This window comes from Taudactylus pleione, unplaced genomic scaffold, assembly GCF_031769625.1.
Source record: "Taudactylus pleione unplaced genomic scaffold, aTauple2 ptg000198l, whole genome shotgun sequence".
Taxonomy (NCBI): domain Eukaryota; kingdom Metazoa; phylum Chordata; class Amphibia; order Anura; family Myobatrachidae; genus Taudactylus; species Taudactylus pleione.
Genome location: NW_028284600.1, coordinates 7127758 through 7141732, shown reverse-complemented (window position 1 = coordinate 7141732; position 13975 = coordinate 7127758). Strand labels below are relative to the sequence as shown.

The 13975-nt window shown below is 38.7% G+C and overlaps 1 protein-coding gene across 1 annotated transcript; it reads left to right on the top strand.

Annotated features, from left to right (window-relative positions):
* Nucleotides 1-2890: 2890 nt before the first annotated feature.
* NKX6-2 (NK6 homeobox 2) lies at nt 2891-8044 on the top strand. Its single transcript, XM_088476955.1, has 3 exons — nt 2891-3575; nt 4028-4200; nt 6976-8044. Exons 1-3 carry the CDS (start codon nt 3149-3151, stop codon nt 7222-7224), a joined length of 849 nt encoding a protein of 282 aa, XP_088333081.1. The 5' UTR covers nt 2891-3148; the 3' UTR covers nt 7225-8044.
* The last annotated feature ends 5931 nt before the right edge of the window (nt 8045-13975 follow it).

Sequence of the window (13975 nt, the reverse complement as noted above, 5' to 3'; positions counted from 1 at the left end):
TGATGCTATCACCCAGAGATAGGCCTCCTCTGGCTGTCCGGCTACTGTAGAACTACAAGTCCCAAAATACACTGACAACCAGAGTTTATAGAGCTACAGGTGGTTGTCAGACGCTTGGTATACACTACAGAAAGCATAATGATAGTACTGTGAGGACAATTTGTATCTAAGAGCAATATGTCAGAGCAGTAAGATGACAGATGATTAGGGCTATTTAGCTGCAGTGATATGTACATTGGCTGTAGTATCATAACGTGTGCTCTATCCATCCCTCACATGTTATGTATACAGCAATATACATTTACTCTATCAGACAAGTCATCTCAGCAGCATCACATTACATGCTGCAGCATAGAGGATGGAGGAGCCGTGTCCTGCAAGCTACAGTAGTGCCTGGGGTAGCCGAAGCCCAACATCTACAACGTCTCCCAGTGTATATTATTTATATTTATATATATATATATATATATACACACATACATACACATAGATATTAGATAGATAGATAGATAGATAGATAGATAGATAGATAGATAGATAGATAGATAGATAGATAGATAGATAGATAGATAGATAGATAGATAGATAGATACCACACAATGCTATATGGTCGGGGTGATTGCTAATGTATCTATGTAACAAGAAGTATCAGTGATGTATGTTACACAATTGAGAGTACACTACAGAGGTCACGGTGATTATAATTATATAACTAGGATGTTTTCAGAAACTGTATCGATACTATGTAAACAATCTGAAATTGATGCTAAAAACTTAATTGTAGTTTACATAATTAGCATACTAGTCTTCTATAACATGGAAGGGTGTGCACAGAGGAACTTCATATGCCCCGGTGGTAGCCTAGTGCAACGTGGATAGATCTATCTATCTAATATATATATATATATATATATATATATATATATATATATATATACACACACACACATACATACCTATATACACACGTGTGTGTCCAATTTAATTATTTTACACTTCGCAGCAACTTGACTTTTATGTGTTTTGTAATAAGTGTGCCACAAAAATAATCCCAAAATCCATTAATCCACTGATCAGAACATATAAGAGGCAGCGCTATTCGTTCCTATTTGGTAGAAGTATTGCTCACCAATACAGTATTATATTGCAGAGATCAAACCTGTCCAAACCAACTCACAAATAATGACAGGGATCGGGACAGTAATGATGGACACATACATTTAGTAAATAATGTAAATAATCGTTTTGAAAACATCAACAATGTTACCGGCGTGAAACATACCCGCAACATAAACATACATAACTTCTATAACACGTAGGAGGAAGCCGTCATTTCGGCTATAGAAAATGTGGCAGTGTATCTATCTATCTATCTATCTATCTATCTATCTATCTATCTATCTATCTATCTATCTATAAATAGGGGATATATACTCAATACACATATAAAATACCCCAGTAAAGATCTGAATCCCTGAAAAGTAACCCTGCCAGCTGAATACACATGTCAGGCTATCTGTGTCTATAATGAGTAGGGGGCTTGTCATTTCAGCACTGTATTATTGGGAGTAGTTTGTCAGTCTGTGAAGCACCACAGGTCACATCAGATACTATCTGTGAAGAAGCCCCTCTTCATCTAGCCAGCCCCTCTCCCGGCCGTTACATGCAGCTGACTATTACACCATGCACCCACTCCATGTGGAGGGTCTTAGCCTATCTGTCCCGTACAGAGAGAGGGGTCTGGGGGTTCCAATGGATGACTCGGCACAAAGACCCTGTGTTGTGAGACGATTGTCTGACGGCTGTATACACAATCACTTTTACTGTCTATTGTGTCCTGGTTGTAAAATACATACCTCCACTGCTGTCATTTCCCACCAATGTGCCCCTCACCACCCTGCAGGGGGGAACAAGGAGAGATGTGGGAATCCTCACAATACATCATTTACATTACATTCAGCTTAAAATTACACTGTAATATTATATATATTTATACCCGAAAATACATACATACACACATTTTTATATATACAGACACATATACTTATATAGTTATTATATACACACAAATATATATTATATATACATACACACGTATATAATTATTATACACACATTATATATATATATATATATATATATATATATATATATATATATATATACATACATACACACACACATTTAAATATCAAGCTATATTATAGAGGAGAAGCTACAGGTTACTACGGGACAGCAGCTAGCAGATGGAACGGATAAATGCGTGTTGAATAAGACAGTAAATTTAGGTCTATGATGATACAAGCTACAAATTAATACGGATGCTGATTTATAGGAAGCCAATACATACATGCTGGTAATAGCCGCTGCTTATTTTGCTAACGACGGTTCTGTATAATTATTTAATATACATCATTGTAATAGATTCGCTGCCTCCATTATTTTTTTCCCCCCTTCTTTATTTTTTTTAATTTTTATTTATTTTGCCTTTTTTTTTAACGAAGACAAATTAATGCTCAGCCAAAATGACAATAAAATTTACATTTCCAGCTTTGATGAGATACCGGTGCTATATAATTTTTTTTCTCTCTCCCTGATTCCCTTTTAAAGCCTGAGCCTCACTAAAATCTCATTGAATTGGATTTATTTAGTCGTTGGGATGATAAATCAGTCGCTGAATTTACAGCCATTTAAAGCACCTGACTTTATAATAAGACCTTCATTTCATGCTGCTGTGTATGGATGCAGGACAGGAGGGGGAACCAATCGATGGGCCAATGAGTGTGCAGCTGGGCCTATGGGCTGGCCAATCAGCAGGCTGGCATTGCAGGTGCCTGCCCAGTTATCAGAGGCATCCCACAGCTGCTGGGATGACTGGGCTGCAGAGGGATATGTGCAGCTCAGCCTGGGGACACACAGCACAGGACACCCATCTCCTCCTGGATTGTTGGCACCTGGAATAAAGTGGGAGCAGCAGGGAGCCTGTGAGCCTCAGAAGAAGGGTCTGGATGCTTTTTTTGGCATAATACTGCTGCAGACACTTGTCCTCAGCCTGTTGCTGACCCACAAGAAACTTCTCCCCCCCTGGACGCTGCAGGACTTGTCTGGCTTTGGCAGAGGGACTGGGGGCTGTCCTGAATGATCACAAATGTTAGCTGTGGGGCAGATGGATGCTAACAGGCAGAGTGCATTCGTCCTGAGCAGCACACCCCTGGCTGCTTTGCACAATATGGCAGAGATGAAGACCACCCTGTTCCCTTACACTTTGCAGAACCCGTCCACTTTCAAAGCCCCCAACCTGTCCTCCCTAAACGCACAGTTCCCCCTGGGGACACCTCATGGGATTAGTGACATTCTCGGCAGGCCCCTGGGTGCTGCCCTGGGGGCAACGGGCAACCTTCTCTCCAGCCTCCCCCGCATTAATGGACTTGCCACTTCTACTGGGATGTACTTTAACCCAGCAGCTGTATCTCGGTACCCAAAACCCCTGGCAGAGCTGCCTGGCAGAGCCCCCATCTTCTGGCCTGGAGTTATGCAGAGTTCGCCTTGGAGGGACCCCAGACTGACCTGTCCTAGTAAGTACATCACTAACTCTTACATATCCATACATTATATATACTATATATATTATATATATAGATAATGTGTGTGTGTATATATATATATATATATATATATATATATACATACATATGATATATATGAAGTAATAAGCACATCATGTCTACATCATAGCACTCTACCTTAGAAGTAAGAGCCTCATACATTTAATATTGAAGAATACAACTGGCTTTCCATGACATTGGAAACTTCGGTGACCTCCTGCAGCCGCTCAAGTTCATACTGTAATTACTGCCAATACTCCATTCTGGCACTCACAGACTTATACACAACAATCATTACCAGCAGCCAGTGGTGACACCTTACAGGCAGTCTGTTATTGGGAGGCTGATCCATGTGCTGTTTAATACAACTCACCACAATCTATAGAATGTCACTTAATACATGTGTTCTTGCTGATTTGCAGCCCAGGCCGGGATGATCCTGGACAAGGACGGGAAGAAGAAGCACTCCAGGCCAACCTTCTCAGGGCAGCAGATTTTTGCTTTGGAAAAAACCTTTGAACAGACGAAATACTTGGCAGGGCCTGAGAGGGCCAGGCTGGCCTACTCGCTGGGCATGACAGAGTCTCAGGTTAAGGTAAGAGTCGTGCCACTACGCCAGTGATTCTGTCAAGGAAAACTGTACAAACGCCCAGATATTTATCACCAGGTCAGCTCACATGGGACATACAGTAAGATCTGGGTGTCCGCATAATCCATGCAACAAAACATACACAAAGATCGGATTATTTCCCTCTTCCTACAAACGTGGTCGTAGCCCAGGATAACAAGAAAACAAAAAGACACACTATACTACAGAACTAAATACACAACAATAATATAACAAAGTTCTACATAATTCATATATTAAAATACTGGCATACAGTATGTATTTCACTTATGTACTTCCGTATTTATGTACATCAAACAGCGCATGCGTATATACATAAATACGTATATATATATATATATATATATATATATATATATATATATATATATATATATATATATATAACATACGTTACATGCGCACATACATACATATTTTCAATCCTAACTGTAACTGTGTATTTAATAACATTTTAAATCTTAACAAGTCAGTGTTGTCAATTGTATTTAGTTCTACATAGTAGGTTCTTATTGTAATATATCCTAATCATTACACAATAATAACAGATCATTAAACTGTAGCTGCTATATTTTATAAGTGAATGAATAGCGTTGTGTGTCTCTTCTACACGCGGGGTACGACACAACAAAAAAAAGTAGATGACAGGTAGACGTTTGTAATATAACCTAGAATAAAATACACTTGCATTCTGGAATTAGGATGAATAGTTGTATTACAAAGAAACACAATATATATATATATATATATATATATATATATATATATACACACACACACACAAATTACATACAGTCATCGAATACGTGGCATACACTTTTGTTTATAAATATCTTTGTGTTTATACACATGTGTGTATATATATATAAAAATTATATATATACATATATATATATATATATATATATATATATATATTTATATACATACATGCATACACACACACATATATATATATATATATATATATATAGACATATACACATATATTTCTTAAATCTATGTACATTACGTAGGTATCTAAAACACACCTGTATCCACACAGACATTTTTATTATGTTTACGAATATTTTCCCGAATTAGATCATCTTTGAAAAAATTATATGTTGACGGATACTTATATCTGCAAACGTCCTAGATATAATATTTATATTTCGTACGTATTTTCTTACTGATATCCATGAGTATATTTGGTTTCTAATACTCTATGTCTTGAAAGTGAGAATAATTATTCTGCCTCTAGGAACACTAGAGATTAGAGACCCTGCGACCTATGCAACTTTTTATAATAGTTTTTTATTTATATTGTAACTGCCCCAATTGTCCCATTGTTAGTTAATTATTATTTTAAATGACAATATGTACAATGTGTATGATTCGGGCAGTCGGTGTACACAATACTGTATACATTGTACTGACGAGGGCTTGTGAGGCAGGCAGTCAGAGGACACTGTATGCACAGTAACGTTGGATTCTGTAGAAAGGGTTTGTAGGAATGAAACAGTATGCATAGAATATACAAGGTTATATATTATTCATGCTTGTGAATATATATATATATATATATATATTATATCGTTTACTGCACACAGTTGCGTGGTATTGATTGGGCTGGTAAGATAATGAATACAACAACATTAGAAGGCGTTGATGTGGGCTTGTGCGACTAGATAGATAATGTGATATGTGTATATATATATATATAATATATATATATATACAGACGTGTGTGTGTTTGTGTATATTTATATATATATACATATATATATGCATACAATGTGTGTGTGTATATAGTAACATGTTATTGATGTGAGGCAGTGCCTAATGTATATACAAAGTCCCATGGCATCACACACACACGTTCACTGCAATCAAGCCAAGTTTTATATAATTTTATCTCTGTATAAAAGTTTTTGAATTGCAAACTCTCCCCAGTACTAAGCGGTATTACAGTATATCCATCACGATTTATGAATACATATTTGTTTTATAATATGAAAATTAAATAATATATATGAAAAATAAGGCGTTATGTATTCTATTTGGGCGCTAAGATCACATCGGTGTTGCGAGTTTGCAAGGCATATTTTCATATATTCAGATATATATATATAGTATATACTGTCACACAAGCCCACATCAACGTCATGTCATATAATGTGGCAAGCTGTTAATCTGAGGCATGATGTAGTGAGTGGTGTTACGGTGATATCAGTGGCACAATGTATAAACTATATACAATAGTTACATGATACTACTGATCTGTGAGGTATTGCATAATGTACATACAAAACTATATATATATATAAATATATATATAGAGAGAGAGAGAGAGAGAGAGAGAGAGAGAGAGAGAGAGAGAGAGAGAGAGAGAGAGAGAGAGAGAGAGAGAGAGAGAGAGAGAGAGAGAGAGAGAGAGATATTCAGACCGATCGCTGAAGGTGGGAATATATAATTATATACAATAATAACATAGTGATCACTATTTCTAGAGTACTAACTTTCCGAATTCTGCGCGCGTGTGTAAGTATATATATATATATATATATATATTTATTATACACGCAATCACGCATATATGTATAACCAGGCTTATGCAGCTTGCATTATAAGATGTATGTGTATAACAGGCAGTCAGTGATGATACATTGCGATACTCGCACTGCTGCAGGTGTGTATAGTGATGCAGTTGATACATTGTAGCGATGTTACTGACCATCTCCCCACCCTCTCCTGCCCCAGGTCTGGTTCCAGAACCGGCGAACGAAGTGGAGGAAGCGGCATGCGGCGGAGATGGCCTCGGCCAAGAAGAAGCATGACTCGGAGACAGAGAAGATGAAGGACAGCTCGGACAATGAGGACGATGATGAATATAATAAGCCCCTGGACCCCAACTCAGACGATGAGAAAATCTCCAGGCTGCTGAAAAAGCACAAAAACACAAACTTATCCCTGCTCAGCCCGTGCAGCAATAACTCGGACACTTTGTGATGTACTCACAGCCAGGGACTTCTTCCCCCTCCCCCCAATCCCGGCGACCCTCCTCACCCCCAATAGCAGGGACCTTCCCAAGCACCCCCTACCCCATCCAAAACATAAAGGACCTCTACCCAACCCCCAAATACCAGGGACATTTTCTGACCCCCCGATACCGAAAACCTCCCTCAGTACCCCACCACAAATATCAAGGATCCCCCCCAGCCAGATTCCATACACCTTCCACAGCCCAAACACTGAGGACCTTTCTCCAGCCCCCCAACCCCAATACCAAGGACCCCTCCAAGCCCCCTATAAAGCGCTTTACCAGCTGACTGACCAGGGTATTCACATTATAAATAAGAGTTGTACGTGTCTGTCTATAGTGGTATGTGTTGTACAGCCTAAGATGTATGTTGAGATGTATATATATTTTTTACAGAATAAGTTATAAAAATGATCTTATTGCTCGTGTACAGGACTCAGATTCTCACAGTCAGGGGGACCCGGGGGCAGAAGGGTTAAGCAGCCTGATTTATCCCTCTGACCCCAATTCTGTTACTACAGACCCTCTTGTATGAGGACACATTTTGTTACTTTTTGTACAGATGCATTTTCCTGCCACTTTGTATATAGATCAGATGACAGAGTTTTTGTGGTTCACCCCCCAATGCAATAAATAATGTGAGGTTCTCATTCTCTATCAGGACAGTTATCCCAAAACTGGCCCAAAGCAGAGAGCGAGGCAAGAAAAATACAGAATTATTTGATTTTGACGTTTGATTAAAATATTGTCTCCAGTAACTGAAAAAGACTTTGTATATTCAATAAATTATTTAACAGCTTCTCCGTAGGTTTGGTCTAATATTTATTTTCATATAACATCCACTGCCAGCTGTTACATAGATGGGCAAAATAAGTTACATTGTGTACGAGAAAGCGGAGCTTCCAAAAGAGTGTGTACAGCTCTACAGGTTTCTTTGTAAGTGGCAAATAGGAAACTGTAAGGAAGGATTTTAAGATATTTTGGTGAAAAACTTAAAAAGGGAAATTACTATATAAGGCGAAATTTGTAATTTCCAGTTCCACGAGAAGCACAGAAGATAGATTATATATTTCGGTTTAATATATATTTATATATATATATTACTCACACACACATTTAATATATATGCGCATATATATATATATATATATATAATGTGTGTGTATGTGACTATAATATATATATATATATATATATATATATATATATATATATATAATTAGTGTTCTGTACTATTTGTATAATGAACTGAAACACGGAACAGATTTCCAAACTCCTTTCCCAACAAAGTCTCAGGATCCTTTGGGTCTCCTGTTATAATTATTATACTACTAAATAAATATAATTAACTACGTATTTACCAGTATTGTAAATGTCACACTGGTATTTCAATGAAATAACCAATTGCCATTTGAATAATTATATACGCACCCATTCAAATATGTGTATATATATTATATTTATATACACATACAATTATATGAAAATGTATATATACTTACATTCCATATAAAAATGCAAACGCACGTGTGTGTATATATATATATTTTTTTATATATATATTCAAAAATAGCGAGATAAATATTATATATCTATAAATGTATAAAATAATAATATTTCGGGTTTTTTTAATCCTATTTTGTAGCGGTACAAGTTTGCTATAACTTTTCTAGTTATGCTTGAAACAGGATCATAGAACGGGACAGCTGTCAGCCAGCTACGGGGAGCCGTGTAACAACCACTGTCCATACTGTCTGCTGGTGCCATTATATTCCGGATTTATTACGCAGAATAGTAGCATTATTATTATTATTATTATTATTATTATTATTATTATTATTAGAATAATGTTTTGTCTATTTGTAGCAATAATAATAATAATAATAATAATAATAATAATAATAATAATAATAATAATAATAATAATAATAATAATAATAAGCTATTATTATTATTATTATTATTATTATTACAGCTACGAATAGACAAAACAAGAGAACGGCCGTGGGTTTTTCCGCAGAGAAATGTAGCAGTAACAACAATGAGTCAGGGAAGCTGTGCAATAAATGTTTACAAACATACATACAACAATTCCTAATTCAATTAAACAAAAATATACACAAGAGTAACCACCAAAACCTTGACATAGCTATATAATGGCGCTGTAGGAGGTAAACCCCCGGCAAGGAATAAATAAATATATCTTCAATTAGATTATGTTACAGTGTGAACCTGCTTATCTAGTCATAGATCATATAGAATCATCCAGTTGCTGTGTTCCTATATATCTAACAGAGTTCCCTGCACTCATACTAGAACCTTGCAGCTGGTGAGAAATGTGCTGTAGGCAGTAACATCCAGCGCCCATTACTGTCCCTGGAAGCCCCAGGTCAGAACATCCTCAGCCGGCTGATGCAACAAGTGCTGTGTGCGCTTTGGGTGGGAATAACGCAGAGCACATGACTAGTGCAGAGTGAATAGTGCTGTAAGGGACGCATTGTCCTGTCAGTGACCAATAGTTGCAAGATAGCATCTTATACAGCTACATGGGGAAGGTAAGTAATTGGGGTAATAGTATATATCCCATTAACCACTGATTTGATAGGTGCCAGATAAATTATAGATACAATCTAATTGATTTCTATAAATTATATATATATATAATCCTATTGGTTGCTAAAGGCAACTTCACCACTTTTTGTCTTGTGACTTTTGCAAACTGCTATCTCATACTGCATGCAGTAAGCGTGTACTGCACATTCCTACTGCATTAAATGCTTTTAAGATGCCCTGAAACTACTATTAAAGGCTGATTTAAGTCTTTTTTTTTTTTCAATCGATGAACATCGATGGGCTTTCCAACCGCAAAATCTGCAAATTTATCATCTGCAGTCTTTTAACTTCAGTTGATACCCTAAGGGTTCTATTAAAAAATGATCATATTTACTTAATAGATGCAGAAACTATCGTTTAAGCATTTAAAAAAAACATATTTTCAGTATTCAGAAATGGGATAATGGAGAAGATAACACAATTATTCCTATATCAGAGTACCGCACTAAGGATCAAGCCATTGATCTCTACAGTACAAGAAGCATTAAATTATTCGATAAAGGTTTACTTTACATAACGCCATCTCAGAATGGCGTTATATGAAGCAAATCCTTAAAAATCCCCAAAACTACAGAGACAGAGAGAAATTTTAGCATAAGTACCTGCGGGATCTTGAAACTCCGCCCCAGTCTCCGCCCCTGCTTTGCGGTGACTGTCCAGTGCAAGTCCAGCTCCAGCCTCACAAAAATGTCTAATAGACTTTATATTAGTTTGTATACTTTTATATTTATGTGCTTTTATTTATAAAATGTATATATAAATGTTAAATATATAAGCACAAATATAAATGTATACAGACTAATATAGAGCCTGTGTACTTTGACTTGCAGTCGGCGGTCACTGCAAAGCAGGGTCGGAGACTATTCACAAATGCATGACTGAGCATCCGCAGAGGAAGTAACAGAAGGTTTTGTTTTCGGAATCCCGATAACTATGCCTTCTGTAACTTCACAGGGACAGTGTGTTACCGCAACCGCTGTCCCTGCATACAAGAATGCTGAATAGCAGCCATAACATTTAATAATGAATAAAAAATCATGACGATGTTGCCCGATTATATTTAGGGCAACATCATTCTTGCTGAATAGAGCCCTAAGTATGTTAAATATGCAAATTTTGTGGTTGGAAAGCCCATCGAGGTAGATAGAATTTAAATCAATCGAAATCAACCTTTAGTGAATTTACCCTGAGTTTCTGTTGTTACCGACTCTGATGAGAGTTTTATTCACAATTCAATATCCTGTCACATTGATGGGGACAATGGATCTGTGGGTCTCAGCAATCTGACGCTTCAGGCTGTGGCATCTCTCAAGAGTTTTTCCCAGAAGAGAAGGGGGCTTTGGGTACATCCCCGGTTTTTCATTTCCTCATCAAAGGCCATTTCAACCCTCTTCAGAGGAAATAAGGCAAAGTATGCTTCGCATTGGTACATTGAGGGATGTACAATGCACCTGATATATATATTACCCAATCATTTTGCTGAATCTGATTAAAACTGAGACATTAAAGGATCGTATTGTATATATTTTTTTATTTTCTCTTACACACCTGTGTAAATGCTTCCTGACTGCAATCCCATTGCATTTACATTGCACTCCCACTAAGATGACAACATTTCCACCTGTGTTGACTCTAGTCAGGTGCACTGACATGGAACAAGAAACATTAAAAATTGCAAACATGTGCGATCTTCTTCAGGATACGGGGCCTGATTCAGCTTTGGGTATACAGGAGTAGAGTAAGATATAGCAAGCAATCGTGCATCTTGGTAAAACCATGCTGCAATGCAGGTGGGGCAGATGTAAAATGTGCAGAGAGATTTAGATTTGGGAGGGAGGTGTCCAAACTGACATCTAAATTAATTGCAGTGTAAACACAGGGCTGGATTAAGGTCTGTGGGAGCCCCTGGGAAACAAACTTGTGGGGGCCCCTTTTAATAAAATGAACAAAGTGATATATATATATATATATATATATATATACACATACACACTTAAAAATTTGGTTCATTGCACTTTCTTAAATATATATAGATATATAGAACTCTTTACCCTGTACAAACAAGTTTGTATGTATATACTGTATATCTATAGATATATATCTATATTATTAAATCCCGGGATTCCCGGGATTGAGTTGAGCAATAAAAATGGCTTCCCCAATTAATTTTATTCCTGTGGTGAAGGGGGTCTGTGTTTCTGGCCCAAAAGCACAGGCCCACAGGACAAAAAGATAAATAAAATAAAACTTTTAGGGCCCCCTGCAGAAATCAAACTACCTTTATGGCAGCCCCAGCCAGCACCATACTAATAAAAAAAACATGAATAAACTCACCCTCCCGGCAGTGCAGCACACAGAACGGCCTCCATTCTGCTCCTCAATCCTTTCCTTCATCCTCTTCACACAGCAGTGGCGGGGGCGGTAGTGACAGTCCGGAGGCCAGCTAACTTCGACACATCGGGATTGACACTGACAGGAGGCGGCTGCGGCACTTCATCTCGGGCTCCCCCAGTGCCCAGTCAATCTACAGTGCTGCTGCTCACCTCCGTGGCCGCTGATGGGGCGGGCTGGCTTGGGGCTGCGCAGCGTGCTGCGTGACCTCTGATGTCACGCCCGCTCAGCCACACACAGCCTGCCTGCCGCACTGTATGCTCGCCGCTGAGGGCCGGGCAGCACGCACTAAGCAAAGTGCTCATCGCTGCCCGGCTAAAGTGCACAATGCGCAGTTCAATCCCTGGATTGAAATCCCAGAGTTTTTTGCCTAAAATCCCAGCATCCTCCTGCTCCCGGAATTGGCCTCCATAGTAGTGGGGGGGTGTCAGTGTGTAGAGGCCCTCTATGTGTGGGGGCCCTGGGCAACCGCCCCATCCGCCCCGCCTATAATCCAGCCCTGTGTAAAAAAAAAAAAAAAAAAGAAGCTGTGCAGTATTTGAGGGCTACATGCAAAAGCAGCCAGTATTTTAGCCTACTTACCCCCCCCCAAAAATGTATGTATTTGCACCCCTTGCATTGCAACATGGTTTGTTCAGGTACAGTTATTGCAATATCATACTTTGGGGCTGATTCAGCATTGAATGTATGTGCAATGCTGATCATAAATTCATGATTATCATGAATGTGCGCGTGCGCTGGACCCATTCTGTGAATGTGCAGAACAGGTCCTGCGTGATCGCACGCAGACCCTTCTATGCCTCTACCTGATTGAAGGGGCGACACGGGGGCTGGGTCAGCCAGCGTTCCCAGAACTAGCAAGACCAGGGGCTGCGTCCACGGACGCAGTTTCCTGACCTCGCAAGCCTTACTCAGCTGGCCGGCAACCAGGCGCCGTCCACCACCTCGGTCGCAGTGCTGGGATCGCAAATGCAGCAGGGGGTGTCATACAGGGGTTGTCATATACCTCCTGGTGGATTTGCATATTAGCAAGGACAGAATTGCAAAACTGCCTGCGTGCATACATCATATCTATTGCCTGTGTGCATACATCATATATCTATAGCCTGCGTGCATACATCATATCTATAGCCTGCGTGCATACATCATATCTATAGCCTGCGTGCATACATCATATCTATAGCCTGCGTGCATACATCATATCTATAGCCTGCGTGCATACATCATATCTATAGCCTGCGTGCATACATCATATCTATAGCCTGCGTGCATACATCATATATCTATAGCCTGCGTGCATACATCATATCTATAGCCTGCGTGCATACATCATATCTATAGCCTGCGTGCAGCTTTGCAATTCCGTCCTAAGATTAATTAGCCCCACTGTTCCCAAAGCTGAATCAGGCCCACTGACTTTTATTTTTACATCTTTCTACATGGACATAACTTGCTGACATGCAGGGTGCCACGGGTTGGTTGTCCAGGACAAAATAAAAGTAATTCTGGTCAATGTGATAGGAAAAACCAGTGCTGGTGGCTGCCAATCATAGAATATATGGACAAAGAAGCGCAACCCTATTCACAACCACATAACTGACCCTAAGGAGGACAGATAAGCACAATTTACTTCATAAAAATTTTGGCCTAGGGGTGCCCTGAAAAAATGCTGATACTATAGGGCGCCGTAATTCCAGTAAGTGTGAGAACCACTGG